General features: G+C 37.8%; 2 protein-coding genes and 1 pseudogene across 2 annotated transcripts; 2 read left to right on the forward strand and 1 right to left on the reverse strand.

Annotated features, from left to right (window-relative positions):
* The first annotated feature begins 1,762 nt into the window (after window positions 1–1,762).
* Window positions 1,763–2,902, forward strand: LOC114750815 (uncharacterized). Its single transcript, XM_028939426.1, has one exon. The coding sequence runs from the start codon at window positions 1,961–1,963 to the stop codon at window positions 2,828–2,830; it is 870 nt and encodes a 289-aa protein (XP_028795259.1). The 5' UTR covers window positions 1,763–1,960; the 3' UTR covers window positions 2,831–2,902.
* A 5,028-nt stretch (window positions 2,903–7,930) lies between these two features.
* Window positions 7,931–9,009, forward strand: LOC114750834 (uncharacterized; the record flags this gene model as incomplete). Its single annotated transcript, XM_028939459.1, has 1 exon — window positions 7,931–9,009. A coding segment is annotated over one exon (942 nt), but the record flags the coding sequence as incomplete, so codon positions are not given.
* Window positions 9,010–12,012: 3,003 nt separating this feature from the next.
* LOC114750797 (protein S-acyltransferase 10-like) lies at window positions 12,013–19,398 on the reverse strand (annotated as a pseudogene).
* Window positions 19,399–20,984: the final 1,586 nt, after the last annotated feature.

The following is a 20,984-nucleotide window of genomic DNA, read 5'->3' on the forward strand; positions in this document are numbered from 1 at the left end:
CATCAGTTAGTCACTCGCATGCTAGTTAATGCAAGCTGCCGCCAGCATCGTTCTTTTTGTTTTTATTCGCATTTTATAATTATAATCTTAAATTAATAACTAATGCCTGATGAGCTTCAGCTTTGCCACCTTTTCTCTTCTCTGCTGCATCCCTGACCCCCACACATGCTTCGCAAATGTACATGTTAAAAAAATCACGTTCTATCATTCCCGATGCTCCCCTACTTGTATAGTCCCCGGCCTTAGAAGAACTTGTTATCGTTCTGAGTTTACATCTCATGATCCCCCAAATGAAACAGATTTTAAGTGCTAGTGTTAGTACCGTACTGTAGCATTTAAACCAGAAGAAAAAATGCCTGATAACAAAAGGACCAAAATTTCTGCGTAAGCTTAAGCCTATCATTTGGTGAACTGCCTTCAGCCAGAGGAGCCAACCAGCTCACACCCATTCTCTGGCACAGAGTTTGTCTCTTTATCTAAACTAAGGAGGCAGCATGTGATGTTCATAATGCAGCATATGGAGATGACGATTGTGTTTCCCTCCTAAGACGAAACAGTCTGATGCATTCTGCAAAAACGGCAGTCTTATCTCAGCAGTACACTGTACACTACAGAACAATACAACGAGCTCACTCTGGCTTGCAATTACCTAATGACATCATTGATGTCTCGTGAAGTTTATATTACTGCTACAACATGACATCTTTTGGATTAATTGGCAAACAAAGACAGTGCATCAGTTTTGGCAAACTTGGTTATTAATTACTGACGGCATTACAAGCAGCCAAGATTAATACATATATGACATTCCCCCCCCCCCCCCCAAAAAAAGAGAAAAAAACCAAAAACACATTAAAATAATCCCGAGTAAGGCAGTATAACGTGATGGGGGTGCAAGAGAATCGTTTATTCAACATTTCAGAGGAAACAAGCTTAAGTTTTACTTTTCTAATCCTAACCCGGTGTCCTAGGTACATTGATCTTGAATCATAATGTGGTTTTAACGTACAGATGCATGCAGAAAATTGCAGCAGACAAGGAGAATCAAGTTCTCACCTACAACAATCATGTGATTCCAATGCATACCCCTGTCCCTCTTGAGTTGGTTCCTTCAGGAGCCTTTCTCTCGGCACAAGTCGGCCATGCAACGCAAGTAACAGAACATCTATTCTGTAATGCTTTAGTAAGGATAACATAACAATTCCCAATGTAGATGTTGCACTGTATCGATTGCTACCTTGTCTCCCCAATAACAGCGAACGTACTGCCATCACAACGCCTCATGGTTTCCATTATTTTTCATATTATGCAGCCACTTGACCAAAAACAATAGCAATTTGAGCGGAACATTGCTCAATTGTCCCCTCGATAACTCTGAAGCAAGCCTAGATTCCAGGCTTGTGATGCGAACTTTTGGCCTTGACCCACTACAATGTTTGAGCAAGCCAGGATTATTTAAATCCCAAATCATTTGATTGAAGGCATAAATTGGAATTTTTAGCAGCTATTATGATAAAAAATTCAATTATACACATGATCATTTAAAGGTATGTTAGACTATTGAGGCATGGTTGAGAAAATGGAATTATTGATGGATGGTAAGGGGAAGCAACAAAGCATATACCAGCAATGCGCTGTATCCATTGTTTACGTCCTCAGTATCTTTACCACACTTCTCAACAAGCACGCTGGTACTCCCATCTTATGGCTATGTGATTAATAAAAATAAAAAAACTAAAGTTAACTGATTGCTGGCTGAAGATGTTACAAAGCCATCAGAAACGTAGGGAGGTCCACATTACCTTCACATGCACATTACACCAAATAGTTGGCAAGCACAAAAGTGGCACAGTTTAAATTCTCCTAAGTTCTCAACGTGTTCCCCCTATATATATAGACCGAACCATCACTGTCATTTCAGGCATTTGTAGCAACTTTCTATCAGTAGCAAAGAAAAAAGATGGAACCCACTTCCAGAATTCCCTCTTCCCATCAGCCAGTCAGGTCCATTAGTCTGCCCACCAGAATACATCCATCATGCCAGAGAGTTCAAGCACTTTTCAACCACTTAAAGCCAAGTCAGGAGAGATCTGTTTCCAGCAATTTGGAAGCGGAGACGATTCAGACTGATCTAGTTGTTCTTTCAGAATTGTACAGTTGCATGGAGGAACTCCTCCAACATTCCCAGACCCAACAAGCTCTTCTGAAATACCAGCAAGGGAAAATGGTAGAAGAGGCACTGGGTGGGTCGGTCACGTTGTTAGATGCATGTGGGGCTGCAAGGGATTTATTATTGGTTCTCAGGGAACATTTACAAACACTTCAGTCTGCTCTAAGAAGAAGACGAGGAGATTCTACCGTTGAAAGCAGCATATCTGCTTATGTGAGCTTCAGGAAGAAGGCGAAGAAGGAGATAGCGAAACAACTCGGAGCACTGAAGCGAACGGAGATCAAAGTTAGCCCCTTTCCTGAGATGGGTCAAGACCAGAACCTGATATTTCTGGCTCGAGTTCTAAAAGAAGCAGGCACCATCACTATTTTCGCATTACGTTCTCTTCTCGTGTTCTTGTCGACACCGAGGCTCAAAACGAAAGGGTCCTCCTTGATCTCCAAGCTAAAGCCAACCAGACTATTTTCATCGGAGAAGGAACAGAGGAATACGAACGAAGGTTCCCTGTGTTCCCTCATAGAGAAAGGAAGAAACAACGAAGCACAGAGGATTTTGGAGGAATTGGTTGATAACATGAATGGTATTGAGGGCGGATTGGATTGCATCTATAGGTGTATAGTAAAACACAGGGTGTGCTTTCTGAACATGCTGTCTCATTAAATCAGTGAGCAGAGGAATCTTGTATTGATGCCTTTTGTAAAACTCGGAGTGATCATGGAGTCCGAATTTTAGAAGGATTGTGGTCCCTCGTGAATCAATGCATGTATGGAGAGCATTCGATAATTGCTTCTTGTCTTACTCATTACAAGTTCAGTTTTGTTCTTCTTTCGACAAACAAAGACCAGTGAATTCACTTCGGGAAACAGAGAGGGTCAAAACCCCAACGCCACAATGCATGCACAGGTTGCTGTAAAAGCATAACGGGTCGAGAACGATATTTATTGACCGTTGGATCAAATGTTTTACGCAACGATTATTTTGGCCATTTAATCTATGGAGGATTTCAATTATACGGATTCAATCGTTGGTCCGGACCATGTGATATACGGATCAAATGTCAGCAGGGCGCACAAATTAAACTAATGACCGAAGAAGTTCAAGAAAATAAAATAAATCATTTCAATTACCATTTAAGTTTTTGCAGGAAGGATAAATTTAAGTTGACTTTTCAGCAAACTATCATACTACCTCAGAATGCAGCACTATGAGGAGCTTGGGGAAGATCATACCAGGTGGCAAGGACTCGCCTCCCGCAGAGGTCCCCTCAATTGGGACAGAATTCAAAGGCATGGCCACCAGTAGTAGTAGCAGAAGAGAATCAAAGGCTTCAGAAAAAAGACTGATTTGGATTGGCTTCTTTTTAAGATAAGAAAGCACTTGGACACTTCTTCCTTTGGTCCCCCTGTGTGACTGAATGAAAGAAGCACGCTGAAGCCTTATGTGTCAGTAACACTATCTCACGCGGAAACGCGGGATCTTTCTCAGGAGGAAGTTTGTAAAAGATTGGTAGCTACTTTCCTATGATTGAATAGCAGAAGTGCTGCTTAGTAGTAGAAACTCGGAGAGACAGACAGAGAGGGGACTCCATCCTACCTGCTAACTCCTAGGATGTGAAGTAGGTCCCTTGTTTTTGGCAGGAATAGTTCCAGCCGGCTTCCTCAGCTAGCGGGAAACGCTGCTTAGAATGCCAATGCAGTACCTCACACTTGCGTCCACCCCTAGCCGTACCACATTAATCTAGAGCCACGGGAGATCGTCCGATCACCACGATCAAATCATCAAATAGTTAATTAAAATATGTAAAATTCATATTTTAAATAATATGAATATCTGTCGTGTTATGATTGGAACCTTAGAAATAAATATATGAAAATGCAATTCTTTTTCATGTGTTGGCCTTTATGGGGACCTAGTTGTTCCTGATGAGGTCGTTGTGAGTGGGCTTTTTAATAGGCCAGGTTTGGGCTGGAGAAAATGGGCCTCCTCCATTAAACTCACTGGATTTATGAATCGGCATCCATGCATGCATGTGCTCTGTGTAGTCCAAAAAGAACCGCTGCGACTTCAGAAACTACAAATTTGTGTGCGCACGTGTGCGTGTTGATTCGTAGGCGGGAAAGAATATTGAGATTGAATTTGATTTATGTTGGGCCAAAAAATAATACTCCTCCGATCTTTAATATAAGACTCATTTAACTAATTTGATTAAATTAAAGAAGTTAGGTAAGTTAGTTAATTATAAGAAAAGTGACATATTTTTCCTAAAATATCATAATCATCTTTCTTAATACGTCTTTCCCTCTTCTACTTGATTATGGTTGAGAGGGTATCCATAATAATAATTTAGAGAAAATTGATAAATATGAAAAATAAATCTTATATTTAAGACTAAAACCAATTCAAGAATTGGGTCTTATATTAAGGATCGGAGGAGTAATAATTTTGAGTTATAAACAATGAATGAGTAATATAATAATGGTATTGATTGAGATGACATGGCGCACAACGCCCCCAGATCCTGGCACCATCATGTTAACGAAAAGTGCACGTGTCAAGCAGCCAGTGACTGCTGGGATCACCTTAAGCTCCTGGCTGCTCACGCTTTCCCCACTTTGCTTTCGCTCAGAGCAAGGCACCTCCGTGCTGGCATGCTCTCTGCCTATTTAATTCTCCTCTGTTTTTATTATCACATACGCCACCTCTTATTTCCATAAAACAACAACAAAAATAAATAAATAAAACCACATTGCGTATGGCGCCCACACCCGTGGTATTGGTCTATTCTTCACATTATTCCTCAATTCAATGGAGTAAGCATCATTTTTGGGTTGTTTAATTATAACACTCTGTTACTATACAAGTTATTTATAGGAAAAAAATTTATTTCTTAATACAAACCGTTTATAAGATAATTAATGTTTTTTTTTTCAATTTTACCCTATTAAATAGTTGGAAGAAAATGAGTGAGAGAAAATGTATAACATTTTTTTAATATTTTTTTAGTAAGAATAAAAACAAAAATTTTTATTAAGTTAACACAATTTTTAATATGCGGGGGGAAAAAATAAAAGTGATTGATGTAAATAACAACATAGCAGCGGATACACCGGTCCAGAATCAGGCAGGCGAGACCCATACATCTGTAGCGAGCACCTCTCCAGAATCAATCTTGGAATGAACCCCAAAAAAACAAAAAAAGTAAAAGCGAAAAAGGATTGCGTATTGTCAAATAAAGCGTCACGACCCATATTATCACCGGGGAAAAAGGAAAAAAAGCGTCACGGTACACATGTGGACCCCATCGAATAATAAGAAGAGGAGAACATGACAGAGATATTCCCCCTAATCTCAACTCTTAAATACAAAGATTAGTTAAGTAATTTTAAAAACAAGACTCTAATATATTTTTTTTTATTTTTTAAATTGTTGCTATTTATTACACAGTAGACACAGTAACGGGATTTTTTTAATATAAATATTTTAGAAAAATAATATACAAGAACGGGATTTTTTAATGTAAATATATTAGAAGAATATTATATATGTTATTTATGAATACACTGATTTAATTAAAATTTTTAATTTATACAAGTTAATCATTTAGTTTTTATATTTAAAATCAAAGAGAATGTATGGCACCTCCCCATAAATCTGTACTAGTCAGAGTGACGTTTAAAGGCGGGGTGGTGGGTGGCTTCTGCTCAACATTTGGAGCTGGTGCACAGTGCCCTACCTACGAAAGCCAACAATCCAAAGATATTTTGTCTCCTTCTCTCTGCTTCTTAAATCCTACTCTTTATTGTCCTTACCCCATCTGTTTTGCTTCTATATGTTTATACATGTATTGTGTGCTCTTATGCCAAAAACGTGTGTGTGTGTTGTGCATATGTTATCCCCGACCTTTAAATTAAGTCTTGGCTCTGCCGCGTAACAAGCGCACGGCCGTATGTATAATTACAAAAGCAACACTATTGGAGAATCCCACAACAAAACAAAAACGACGGCCCAACATAACTTCACTCTTCTTCTTTTTTTTTGTATTTTCCATTAAAAGAAGAGATTAAATCGCAACACAATGGCAATACTTTAATTTGCCGGCCTTCACATATTCAGGGGCCATGTTTTATTTATTTCGAAAGCTCCGTGGTCTTCTCGTGAGGAAATAAACGAATAAGAAATTGCGATGACAAGGCATGGTTACATAATAATGATAATAGGAAGAGACAATAAGCCAAAGAGGAGAATCTAATAATGAAAAGGATAAAGAGATGCCGGGGGGGGGGGGGAGATAGATAATCTCCCTTAAAAGAAAAGAAAATAAAATTCAGAAATTGTGTTCTTCCTTATATTAACCACTATAAGATCCTAATTTATGTTAAACAGCTGTCTTTGTCACGCTATAACTAAGATCACATCGTTGTAGCGTGTTAAGAAGAGAGAGATTTACAGAGAAATTGTTTTGATGTTGTTTAAGCCCTCTGTGACGAGGACAACAGGGCAAGAGATTTATTCCGGTTTCTCTTCGTTTCGGATGTATTCCGTCCTAAAATAATTGGGAGAGGGGGTTCCCCGTCCGCTTTCAAGATGACGAGAGGGCATGGATCGCCCTTTGCATTTGTTGCTCAATTCACATTCCTATTATTATTAATAAACGGTGAGCTCCACCCTTCTCCCCACATTTTTTTGGGAAATAATAATAATAATAATTACAAATCATTCACAAATTTAAAAAATACCGTACGCACCGCATGCTTTGAAATAGACTCGGCAACCCTCCTCCCTCTCTTTAAAAGAAGATTAGGGTATTTGCTTTTCATTAAAAACACTTTTGAAAAATAATTTCATGTAAATCTAGACAAAACTTTTCTTACATACTTAATTATTTTAAAACTACTTATAAAATTATGGTTTGGTTTCTATTTAAACAGCCTAAATCTAAAAAATGGATTTAAGTTCAGTGAAATCTCCAATAAAAATTTTAAAAGATAAGTTATAAATAATGAAGAAATTCAAACTTAAAATGTATTCCTCTAGTCTCATTTATAAGTCACTTCTAATATGTTTCACACAAAGCTAAAAAAAACCTTAAACTTCATTAACTCTAATTTAAAATTCAATAACTTTTTAACTCTGTCTCTATTTAATACACATTATATTATATATATAAATAAAGTCAACATAATAATAAATAAAGAGTAAAATTGTATATCTATACAAAAAGTTTCTTTCGGTGTCCTATAAATAGGATTAAAATTTATATTCTTTTTTGTCTTATAAATAGGATCAAAAGAGTATTTTGCGGTTCCTATTTGTAATTATTAAATCACATGCACAAGCCACGTTTTCAGAGATACATGAAATTGATCTTAGGGGATTTAAATTCCATTATTGCAGTAATAATAACGGAATAAAAAGCAGAGGATGGAGGGATGGATGTTTTGCGGGGGGCAGATGCGACCTCATCACTCTCTCTCTCTCTCTCTGTTTTTTTTACCAGAACCTCACGACTCTATCTCGCTGCCTTTTGCTTCTTTGTTTTTTTTTGGTCAAACACTGCTTTGGCATCTTTATTTTAATTGAGGGGATGGCCCCACAGCTGCAAGGGACCCCCTTCCCATGTTTTTTCCTTTGTATATAGAGTCACTCCACGTTTATTGTTGCCCATCAGCCATCGCCTCTGCTTGTGGATCCTTCTCGTCTCCTCCTCCTCCTTCTCCAATACGCTTCCCTCCCCTATGTATTATTACAAGTCCCGTATAACCCACCGCTATCTCCCCATCTTCCATGGCTCCCTTTTCACCGAAGCTTCCTTCCAAATTCAGGCTTCGATCCATTAGTCTGCCTCCCAGATCTCACCCCACCACCCTCCTTGTCGAAGACCGCCTCAGCTCCCTCAAATCTCTTCTTTCTTCTTCTCCCTCCGTCCACTCCATCTGCTCCGCTCTCTCTGCCCTCGCCGACCTGTATCAGTCCCTCGACGATCTCCTCCAGTTGCCTCTCACCCAGCAAGCCTTGTCTCAGCATCACCCTCAGAAATGGATCGATGACTTGTTAGATTGTCCCGTTCGATTCCTCGACATTCTCGGCACCACCAGGGATTCCATTCTGTCCATGGAAGAAGGCGTCCGTCGTCTTCAATCCGCTCTGCGAAGGAGAAAGCTGGGAGATTCCGGCATCCTCGATGCTCATGTCTCCGCGTATTGGAATCTCAGAAAGAATGCCAGGAAGAGTTCCACAAAATGTGTTCTGCTGCTAAAACAAATGGATGCGTCGTTTGAAACATTTCTGCCGTTGGATCTCAACGCCCATCTCTCCGCGGTCGTCAGAGTTCTCACGGAAGCAAGCCTGGTCACCGGCTCCGTCTTCTATCATCTGCTGAGCTTCCTGTGTTCCCCGGTCCTGAGATCAAAGCCCAATAGCAAGTGGGCTTTGTTGTCGAGATTGATGCAGAAAGGAGCACTCTTGAGTGACAGTGAAGAGGGCAAACTAAATGAGCTGGAAAAGGCGGATTCCGCGATTAATAACCTGATGATGAGTTGCCCCGCGCAGGATGCGGACGTGGCTCAGAAGATCCAGTGTGCCAACAGCAGGCTGGAGGATTTGGTGGCGGCGATTGAGAAGCTGGAGAATGGGCTGGGGCTTTTGTTCAGGCATCTCATCAATAATCGGGTGTGCTTTCTGAATACGGTTTCGCTGGGATGAGGAAGAGTTATATATAATTACAGGATGTGCATCAACTCTATAGGTACAGAAGAAAGCACTTGCAATTTGATGCAATTGTAGATTATCCCTGATAGTTGTACAAAGATTTATGAGTGATACACAACTTTGCCTTTTAATATTACAAACCGACCAACAATGCATGCAACCAGTGGAAAACACAATAGAACATTGCTCACGTTATGAGCGCATGGAGCCATTGACTAAACTATACAAATTCAAGTCAACCGCAAAAACGGGGCAGGTATTGGTTAGCTTAATTTATGGTTCTTGCATAAACAAATAGAATCCAGCAATGACAATCATTGTTGGGGCTTTCGCTCTCTTGCTGCGCTGAAGGAATGGGTTGCCATCCTCCCATCCGCCTGGGAGTTCTTCTGATTTTTTTGTTTTAGGTGTTTTTTTTTTTTGACCAGCTTGTTTTAGGTGTATTTAATATCTTATTTTTTTAACAGTATAATTTTACTCATGATTCTTTTATTGTGATGCGATTTATTGCACGAAATTTTTTTTTTAAATCACAAATAAAATTGCAAAAGAAATCACGGGTAAAATTGTAACTCTCACGTAAGATAAGGTAAAATCACACCTTTGATGACTGTCGCGGGGCGGGCACGCCAGACAGCAGGAAGAGAGTAAATGGGGCACCGCACATGGCATGAGATTACAGAAGATGGAGAGGATCCGTGAGCCACGTGTTTATGAGGAGTAGAGGGAAGCTGTGGCGAACATTGATCACAGTTGGCCCTGCATTCGGCCCAACTGCTTCCACACCACTATGCCCTGAGTTAAATATCTCACAACCACCAAAAGGATTGGCTAAGTAGTAAGTGGTTTGGTATCGCTTAAGCGAAGTTTCGAGTTTGAACCTCAACATATGCAGAAATCGTTGTTAGGAGACTCACCCATCACGGCCAGGTACGCAATACTGATAAGATCAAGATATAGTCGGAATAAAACTCCGGTCAACTGAGTGGGTAATTAAAAAAAAAAAATTACTCATCCGGTCCTTAATATAAGACCCATTTAACTAATTTAATTAGATTAAGGAAGTTAGGTAAGTTAGTTAATTATAAGAAATGTGACACGTTTTTCCTAAAACACTATAATCCCCTTTCTTAATACCTCCCCTCCTTCTTGTACTTGATTATGATTGAGGGAGTATCTATAGGGGTAATTTAGGGAAAACTGATAAATATGAGAAATGGATCTTATATTTAGGACTAAAACTAACTCAACAATTGAGTCCTATATTAAGTACATGAGGAGTATCTCACAGCCGCGGTGCATCAGCAGGGAAATGTAGCCCTCCAATGCATCTGACGATCAAAAAGACGACACACAACGAAGACTCCGCCATTGACTGTGAGAGATCCTGGCCGTCTATTTGTTTCCAGCGAACCAGCTTGATGGCTCCTGCTCTGCTTTCCGTGTCCCCTCATCTGAACAGCAACAAGCACCCAAGCCTAATGTGGTACTGTTCTTCAGGTGCCAAATATAACACCTATTTTATTTTATAGTGTAATTTACACTACAAAATAGGTTTTATATTTAGGATCAGAAGGAGTACTATTTCATATTCTTAATATAAGATTTTGTTTGATTTTTATTTTGATTCTAAATATAAAACCCCAATTTATTTTGTCTCTCACATTGATCTATTTTTTCTTAAGATAATCCTTCTAATAATGATAATTCTAGCCAATAAACTTGATTAGTAAGAATATTTTAAGAAAGATAATATCTATTTATTATAAATTAATCAGCTCAATATATTTTCTTAATTTATTTAAATTAGTTAACTAATTTTTATATTTAAAACCCGTGGTAGTAATTAATTTTCTGGAGAGATTACGAGAGGGCCAGAAGTGGGCCTCTATGAGGGCACCAGCTAGAAAACAAGGCACATCACAAACTGGGGTGCAACTACAAGAGCAACAACGCTGCAAGTGAGAGCACCCCCTCTGATTCGGCCGAAGCCTTCGCACCTCGTCCAGATGAACCCACCTTTTCCCATTGGACGGCAACGATTTCCCACACCAACGGCCATGATTGCATTTTGGAGTCGGAGCTGTGCATTGTATTTCCCTTCCTGATCGTTGGATGCACTGGATGGCTAGATTTTGTTCCCCGAACGGTGCTTTACTTCCAGCAGGTTGGAATTTTTCGGATTAACTTTTAGCTAATTCCAACCTGTTTTTTTGTGGGTTGACTTGCTAGTCCAACTCGTATTACCAACTGAATTGTCAAGAGATATCCAGCAGATGCGCAGACAAGTGCACCCTGATCAATTGATATTGATATTTTTTAAAATAAAGGCACAGCACTATTACCCCGTGGTGTGTATAAATTGTCTTTCCCACGTAAACGCAGACCGCAAATATTTTGTGTTAATTTTTAGGAAATCTAAGAATCTTTCAGAAAAAGAGCAAGCAGGAAGGGCACCAGAGAATCGCAAGGAAGATTTTGGCGAGTCATCTACAACACGACAACCGTACACATAAATAGTACTGCTAGTTGAGTGTTGAAAAATTGAAAGTTGCAACTTAAAATTCCTGCATTAGTTATTAAATAGCACATTAAATTGCACATATTAAAAAGGAAAAATCTAATTATTAATGAGACACTTTCTAATACAAATAATTAAAAGAATATTTAAAACAAACTAATTAATGGTCATTCGGATTGGATGACATTTCCATTAAATGAAGGCATGCCGACGGCCCTATACCAATATCGTATCATCCTCAAGATATGTCTGAGATTTGTTCGAGGGTTAGTGATCACTGATCAGCGGTTGTGCTCATTTCCGATACGACCTGGAGTCACAGTACACAAGAGGAGGATGAAGAAGCCGTGCCCATGGCGTTTGCTCCAGGCTGTTCGCGGGGCTCTCGCATGATATTTATGCTAGGTGCATAAATGATTTAACATCATTCGCTGCTTAAATTTCTAAACATATATAATAAAATTAAGAAAAATATTTATAAACAACATAAAATATGAAATGAATATAAATATAACTTCATAAAATTTTTATGTTAATGAACAATCAATTCCTTCTGCATTCACAGAGCAATGCTTTCCTATGATTAAATTAAAAAAAATTTTGGCCAACTAAATTTAAAATTTATACTATAATCAATTTTCCTAGAAAAAAATTGATAAAATCGACAACAAATTCTGGCGCCTAGGAACCGTTATGCATAAATTACTGTCAAAAATCGAGAACACTGTATATCAGACACCTAAATAAACAAGGATGACAACCCCGCAATTTCCCTCCACGCAACTTTCTATTACAGGGACTGCAGTCTAAAACCCAGCGGAACTCATCTCATTCACAGAAACGCTGGCACTGTACCTACGCATTAACTAAACCTGAAAACAACCACCTCCAAAAAAGAGGGAAAGAATGGGTAAGAGCAGAAAAAGAAATAGACGATCTTAGACCCAACACCAACAGCGTCAAGTAAATCTGTTCTCTAAGCACATCGACGCATTCCAGCACAAAATAAGAACTTCACGGAATTATTCTTCTAGCAAAACAATTGACCCAAAATCAGCAACAACGACAGGTTACAACATCCTTGCATGTGTAGGGCATCGACTTTTCCTCTATCTCTTGAGGGCTAGGCAGTGCTTCCAAACTGTACACACTTCTTGCACAGCAGAAGTTGTATAAATTTCGACAAATTCCTTTACTAAATGGATACACTCTTTCCGGAATCGCCCTGAAGACCCAAAAGAAAAACAATGATGTTTACCAGATCTATCCCGAGCATGTTGACATCTAACCATTTAACATCTTTCAGCTGGAATTTAAAAAGCATCAACATACATATAGCTCATATATTCAATAAACTATACTTAAAATAATAGAGGAGCATGGTTCATCAAACCTTAGATAAGAAATTCTCCTTCTTCTCACAAGTTCATAAGTAGTCTGATTTGTCAGAATAAGATAGCTGCAAAAAGACGAAGAGAGAATCACAATAAGGTCTCATGGAAGGAACATATTTACTAAAAAGTCCTATAACAATTGAGCAGCTTGTAATGACAAGTTTAGGAAATAACATGTTTCAGATACTTATTTGTCATTAAGATTTTTAGTAATTATCTTAAATTTTTGGGACTTAAGTAATTCTCCCAGAGAGAAAACATCAGCGATACTCGCGGTATCTTACACACTCATTTTCAGCGATGCAAATGATTGAGAAATTTGGACAACACCCATGGTTTTTTCATTTTTAATTGACAAATTGGGTGGCCATTAGCCCATTAAAGAAAATTAGAAGCAACAAAAGCTAGTAAAAGTAAAATGACCATTCAGGGAGTTCGCAAAGGGTTCAAAAGAAAGATGCAAGGGAGGGAATTTAGTACTGATTCCTTCGTCATTCCTTTGCATGGGTATGGTAGAAACTTTGAGATGCAAGGGTCAAAATCAACAGGTTGTGCATCAGATGTTTCTAAACTTACTAAGTGTTGGTGTTGGGGGAAGCTAGTGAACATACTACTTGAGTCTGGTTTCACAAATTTCAATGAATGTAATCTAAATTCTATTTTAGTGATATTCACCCTTGAGGACAGGGGTTTTTCAGAGTGGGAATATTGTTATGAACAAGAGGGAAAAAAATTAACTAGGAGGTTAGGAAGTTAATTGGATAGTCAATCGGAGTTGTTTGGCCAACCACTTTTTCTAGATATACCAAGAGGTGCAGAGAAGAAGTATGTAGATTAATGAAGATTCTTTTAATCTAATTTTCTCTGATCCTCTCCTTTTATGTCCCTTTCTTCGTTTTCGTATCAAATTGCTAATCAACATTTGGAACATCATGAGTTGAATTCCAACAAAAGTAACTGATGATTAGTAGCTGATAAAAAGTAGTTTTTAATGGCCAATGATAAGAAGTTATGGTTTGGACATCATACTCAGTATCCATATGACCATATCCCAAGACTTTGTCACCTTCATTAAGGTTACTTATGGGAAACGGGATGTTTCTTTATCTTTATCTTTAGATAATTTAAGAGAATCAGGATTTAAAGTTATTTTCTCAGGATATCTAGATTGCTTTTTTAACATTTAATTAGCTACTGTATTATCTTATCTTTTCTCTTAGGATTTATTAGGATTTATCTATTATCAAACCTTTTAGGATTAGATTAGCATTATTACTACTTAGGGCTCTATAGCCTTATGGTTATTTTGATGTTAAATCTTTTTGATGATATCGGGTATTTTTCAGTCTCTCTCTCACTCACACACACACCCCATTTCTCTCTTACCCCGCTAAATTTCCATTCTCCCTGAATTTTTACTCTTTTTCCTCCCTCCTTTAAGAGTCCATGACAAAAATCCCTCTGTTACCCCATGTGAAGAAAGAGGGTGGGGAAACCCTTGAAAAAAGTAGGTACTAAATTCTGACTTGAGAATGATACGAAACATTGAAGACTCATAATTACAGAATAATATCCTACCAATTACACAATCATAACCAACCAAGTATGGACTAGGACACATGCTAAACATGACAAAGTATGTTCATAATCGATTCAGCATATTTACTGCCCAACAGTCCAAACATAAAACAGAAGCAAAAATCATTAAAAGCAGTAACTAAGAAACAGATCAGCACTTCAGAGGAAAGGAACTGGACCAAAGACCTGTGAAAAGCAATCTGTTGCAGAATATGAAAACTTAACATCAGATAAATCAAGTCTGTTACCTATGAAATAGAAGTAGAAGAACCAGGAAGATGAGAGAAATAAACAGCATGATTAAGAGCAGTATTACGATCGCATCCTTCCACCTGACAGCATCATAAGGTTAGAATTTGATTTCATTTTCAGATAAACACAAACTGCATAAGCACTCCACATTCCTCCTTTTTTTTTTTTAATTTTGTTTTGTTTTTTTGCTGAAGGTATAATGACAGGGAAAGAAAAGATACGTCACTGGCAATATTAATTAAATCAGATTTCTCTCTTTTCAGAAGGGAGGACTCTAGCGAGCAAGGATCTAAATGGACTGTTATGAATTTCAGCTTCTTCATAAAATAGCTCAAAAGATACAGTACCAACTCCTCACGATGTGAGCCTTCAGGTATGAAATATACAATACAGCAGTCCAGAGGCACAGTGCTGTCTCACCACAAAGGTACCACCTAAATTATTTTAACAGAACAGATAGTTTCTTAGAGAGTAGTATATTTGCACTAAGATATATATGAAACTACCAAAAAAAAAAGAAAGAAAAAGCAACTCATGGAATGACGCAATATATTTCATGGGGAGAAGATGTTGACTTCACACAACATTTCTTGCAATAAACGGAAAAGAACTTTTATTTATAAAATCAGAAACTGATCAGGCAAGATTTCGTTTTTCTGCTCAAAATATAACTGTTTTTTAATTGACATACATAGTAAACAGCAACTTTCCTCCAAAACAAAGATCACAACAGAATAACAGATAAGTTCACTGGCCCATCGGAATCAGGAATAGTAAGGGTAATTAGGTATATAATAGGGTCAGCAGAGTTGCGCTGGAGTCTAGTGAATGATATTGTACTGCTCTAAAATATGCTCTCCTTTTACGTTGATCATTCAGAGAAACAAAACATGAAAAGACAACATACTTTGTTTTAGTATGCATATCCCAGCTCATCCACACACTTTATAGGGGTCAATCTCATACTAAATATTAGGAAATGAATATCAAATCCAACTTTCACGAGAGAAAAAAAAAAAGGATATTAAGTCCAAATTGCATTCTCAGCAACAAATTTCATTGTGGATATGAATCAAACAAATGCATCTTTCTGACAATTTTCTGCTGGTAGGCGCTAGCATTTCCCACACCATTAGTCCTTCATCCACATATTCTAAATGATCAATAAAATCATCAAAATAAAAACTTATTCTAAATTAAATTTCTGATCTCAAAACCACTTAAATAATCCCCCTAAAACTTCCTCTACAACAGACTTGATGACAGAATGCAAATGAGGAGTTATGTATATCTCAACATGACAGACTCACCAAAATTGGCAATGATTATTCTGGCCAATGCAGTTTCCAAGCCAAACACAGTGATGATCAAACTGAAGAATACATTTGTCACAATCATGACAATGCTTTGATCGAGGTGGCTGCATATAACTCATCAACAAAATTATTTACAGTCAAAATTGAAGAGGTCAAATCATTAGAATCCGAAAGGTGGTAGCCAACAGAAGCATAAAAAAATGTAGAAAGAAAACATCAAACATGCCAAAAGCTCATACAGTGCAGGAAAAAAGCTGTTGGACCAGTCCAACAGCAGGCAGAGAAAGATAATCAGCCTCTTAGGAAGTGCTAAAATATGTACTTTCTCAGGCTTCTAGCCAAAGCATCATATCCAACATTACAAAATATATTCCAGAATTTTCCCAGATTCTATAGTAATACTTTTGGCAGTATGGCAATAAGTTAGCCAAGTATAAGTTATTGACCTGAAAGTTCCATTTTACGAAATTTTATTAAACTTCCTTCTTATTTTCACAAGGTAAGATGAACAGGGACTAAAAAAACAAATACCTAAACTTGATGGTTGTGCAGACCAGAGATACATGTGGCATTTATGCACAGTGCACACTTTGCCACAACAACAACTGTACAATGATTGTATTGTGTGGCTGTACTTGACTATTCATAAAGATACTTCAAGGCATGACATGATCTAAAATTAGTTGCTTATTTCAACTACAAAATTCTCCAAATGAACACAGCATCACTACCCAAAAATGCTTCCTGGAAAAGATAAAAATGTAAAATGAATAATACAATATCATAAAGCACGAAACAAGACATTATTGATAATACCTGCTCTACATGGCAGTAGCTGCATGTCCAATTTCTGTGAAGAGATGTGGACGCCATAAATAACATTGTGATACGTTACCAATAATTTCTCTTTATTTGATAAATTTGTACCATATACAGAATTGACAAAATTAACAGGCAACTAATATTGCAAGTCCTCTGATAAGACGTATTTACTATTAATATGATAGAAAACAGCAAATTTGACCCAAAATATGGCCTGGAAGCTAGATAATCTGTGTGAATTTTGTGAACCCTAATTGAATGCAAACTGTTCCGTGTGCCAATAAATTTAATTTAATATTGACTCCAAACTGTCTATGGGATATGACGATTTGTGAGAGTTGAAGACTTATTAACGTTTCTAGCATAATGCATACAAGCATATAATAATAACACTACTATGACTCGGTGAACTTCAATATGAATAAAACTAATAAATTTGGATTCCTTCATCTCTCGTGTTGGAAAACTAGTTGTGCACCTTCATTCACATACAAGGTATGTGAAATGAGAATTATAGTTATCTGTTTAACGCTGTATGGTGAAGGATGAACAATCTTGATTTAAGGATCGGGACTTATGTCCAGTCAAAACATGAGGTGATCCAAAATCAAGCATGATAAGATCATCATGGAAGGAGGCCTACACCTCATAAATTGGACACGAAATTCACTTTCCTTCAAAATTATGACAGTTTTAGACAAGTCAATCCGACTTCTTTTCACCGATTTGGTTCTGCTTTATGAGACAAAAAATAAGCACAAACCATTAAAAATATATTCTACTTGTAACAGGCATTTAAAAGCATAAATAATTTAAGAGAAATATTCACCTACCTGATTGCTGTTCCAGGAGGATACAAGTCTGTCACCAGCTTTGCCCAATCCATTGAATTACCTCCAGCATCATTTCTTCCCATCTGACTTTCATCAACAGTATGAAGAAAGCTTCCATTCTTGCTTGAAGCAGGTTGACTTTACTTCATCAATAGAAAATTCAATGTGACGGTGAGATGACATTATAAATGGAAATTTATTTTACACATAATTTGATATTTCTTTTTAACAATAAAATTTAGAAGATGGGGGAAAAGGATGACCGCTTACCTTGAGGTTATAAATGTCCTTCTGTATACTGCATTTGCCTTGTTAAAAGCTGCCATTGCATCAAGGACATAGCTGTACACAAAAGGGGGGCAATAGGAACAGGTCAGGTCAGGAAGACAGGTTTATAAATTTCAAGGATCCTCATCCAAATCCAATTTATGCTTCATCCAGAGGAAGTCGATTCACATTGGTGTTTACCCTGGGGAGGAAATGGAGGTAACAAAGTACAGTGTTAATGGTAGCAGCGCGAGGAGCAGCAAGCAAGTATAAGGCAGTGTACCTGACAGGGGGTTAAAAAACCATAAACGGATGAGAGGACTTTGTCTATATGACTGACTAAAAGGATATAAAATAGATCAGACTCACCAAATGCTCAAATTACTTGATAGAATCAAAGAAGGAATATATTCCTACCTTACTGGTTATGCAAAAGAAAGGAGAAATAAATATAAGAAACAACAAAAAATAGTTCACATCCTTTCGAAAACACAGACGGATGCATTATTAATCAGACCTTTTAATCATCCCACAATAAAACATTTAATGTGTTATTCCACTCGTCAAAACTGATTATCGAGTGAGCAGAAGGCCCAGTTATAACTTGTACTAGGAAGATTGCTGCCAATTTTTCCCAAGAGCAAGCCGCAAGTTGAACAGACATCATAGACGGCATCCTTAGATCTAGAATTTTATCCATGACTTGTGAAAACAACTGAGTGAGTAGACAGATTATAACATTTCTACTGTTCATTTTCCCTTTGCCTGTTTAAAGTGTGACTAACTCCTCAAAACCAAACTAACTTGTGATGCATGTCACAGCTCTAGTTTTGATTTTGAATACTCTATACCACAGCCAAATTTTCTCTTCAATTGAGAAAATCAAGTTTACATTTAATAGCATAGCTTCTCCTTGGAGCCTCACATGTGAATATTAATTAGCTGGCTTTTGAACTTGTAATGTAATAGTAACTAAATCCATGGAATTGCAATTAAATGCAGCAACACTGCGAGGAATCTTGCTTCAATTTATGAACGTTAACACGAAAGGCCAATGAGAGAGGAATAAGCGTACCATGGTTCCTTCCTAGTTCTTTCTATCAAAGCACCATCAAATAAGAAGAAGAGAACGGCCCCATAAACCAGATGGATCGTCACAAGGCCAACTTCAAGTACAACGACGACCTCCGAGCTACATCAGGAAAACAAGGCTCAGATCAAAGAAAAGAAAAGAAGAAAAACGAGAAATGTCGGAAAATTAAGGAATAAATATGACAAACAGCCAGAGTATCTAGTATTTAGCATAGGCAGCGCCACGGAAGTAGCCATTAGCATGCAGAGCGAATGAGCACATTAAACCCAATTCTCCAGTGCCATGTGAACTGCGCCCCGCCTCTCTCAACAACCGAAGTAACGAAAGAAGGAAGAAAATGAAGGTTTGGGAACGCACCAGGATCAGCGAGGCAGGGGAACAATTGGAAGCAGCGGTTCATCGGTGGATCCCGAAAATCTCGGCAAGGGCCGCATATATCGACGATCGTCAGGAATTAAGCCACGGAAGCAACAGTGAGTTGCATTGTTATTGACCAGTCATCCGAAGAGAACAGTCTGAATGGATTGACTGAACTTTCCCAGACACCAAGAGGAGGTTGGAGAGGAGAGGAGAGGAGGAGGAACAAGTGGGTATTTACCAGTTTTAATGAATAATAGAAACAAAGCGAGGCTCAGCTACTCGCGTATCTGCGGAACTCAGAACTGTCTGGAGGAATTTCCCGCACCAAAAATATGTTTTGTTTTTTTTTGTGGGGGGAGGGAGTGATGATAGGGAGTGTGGAAAAAAAAACAAAGAGCGCACTAGTTTGAGGCTTGAGCAATCCTTAACTATTAAATCTCGATCTATGAGGCCTTACGGATAAAAAAAAAAAGAAAAAAAAAAAAAAGGGATCTTAGTTTCGTGGTATTATGGCGTGCCCAACTGCCCATCAATCCATTATCAGACACACCCAGCCAATCTACCAATAATAGATATTGAAATGCCCAGCCCCTTCCTCAGTAAAAAGTTTTTAATTAATTGGTCTTTCAGAAAAGTTCCTGAAACTTTTGACTCCGAGTCCTATCCGTAGAACCCCTTAACAACGTTATGCTGGTAATAAATAATTTCTCGCAATCTTTATTCACAAAAAAAATAATAATAATTTCTCGCAATTTTGAAAGTCAATGAAGGCCTTCCTCACCGGAATGGTAGGTTTCCATGTGTACGGGATTGTAGCGGGAAAATCGGTTTGCTCTTCTCGCCGCCCGATAGTTCGATGATTAGCGCGTAAAAATTGGTCATTCTGATATCTATATTCTGAAGATTGTAACCTCCATCATTAATTGAATGAAAAATAAAGAACTGACATGAAAAATCATAAATTCATTAAAGAACCGATTGCGACGAGAAGTTCATCCTTGTTGTCATCGACATATCTTAAAAAAATTGAGGGAAATAGCTCATGCAAACGTGAGCTAAAATTAGACTTTACTATGGATGCAACCACTTTAATTAAGGGTCAGTTTGATGGGAGAGAAATGCAGAGAAAGGGAGAAGAGGAAAAATTTTAACGTGCTCAATTGAAAAAATTTTAAAAAATAAGGTTAAATTTTTTTAATTAATTTTTATTACTTTTATCTCACATCTTTTCTTTATTAAAATCTTAAAACATTATTTCTCTAATTTTTTTAAATTAAGCTTATTAAAAAAAATTTCTCCATTTTCTTTGTACCAAATATAGGTTAATGGTCCTTCTGGCGACCCAATTTTGGCCTCTTCGAGTCTGAAGTCAAAACTAAACTTTCAACGACACCGCAAAATGATGCTTTGCGGTGGGTTGAACACAGAAAGAAACAAGCAAAACAACCACGTTTTTAAAACAACCCCCGGGGGCGGGAGTACGGGTGCGGAAAATAAATTTAACTAGGAAGGAAGACAAATAAGCTAGGGAATCTACTTGCTGGGGATGTACAGGAGCATCACGCCATTAGGGGGAAAACGGGGAGATAAATGTATGCTTTTAAACATTCATAGCAGACATGGCATTGGCGGTTGAGAAGAAAGGTCTGATCGTAACTAAAACAGAAAGG

This window comes from Neltuma alba, unplaced genomic scaffold (assembly GCF_004799145.2).
Source record: "Neltuma alba isolate B1F8T4 unplaced genomic scaffold, ASM479914v2 tig00006653_pilon, whole genome shotgun sequence".
Taxonomy (NCBI): domain Eukaryota; kingdom Viridiplantae; phylum Streptophyta; class Magnoliopsida; order Fabales; family Fabaceae; genus Neltuma; species Neltuma alba.

Coding starts and splice junctions, on each gene's coding strand:
- LOC114750815 (XM_028939426.1), top strand. CDS start 1,961: ATGGAACCCACTTCCAGAATTCCCTCTTCCCATCAGCCAGTCAGGTCC.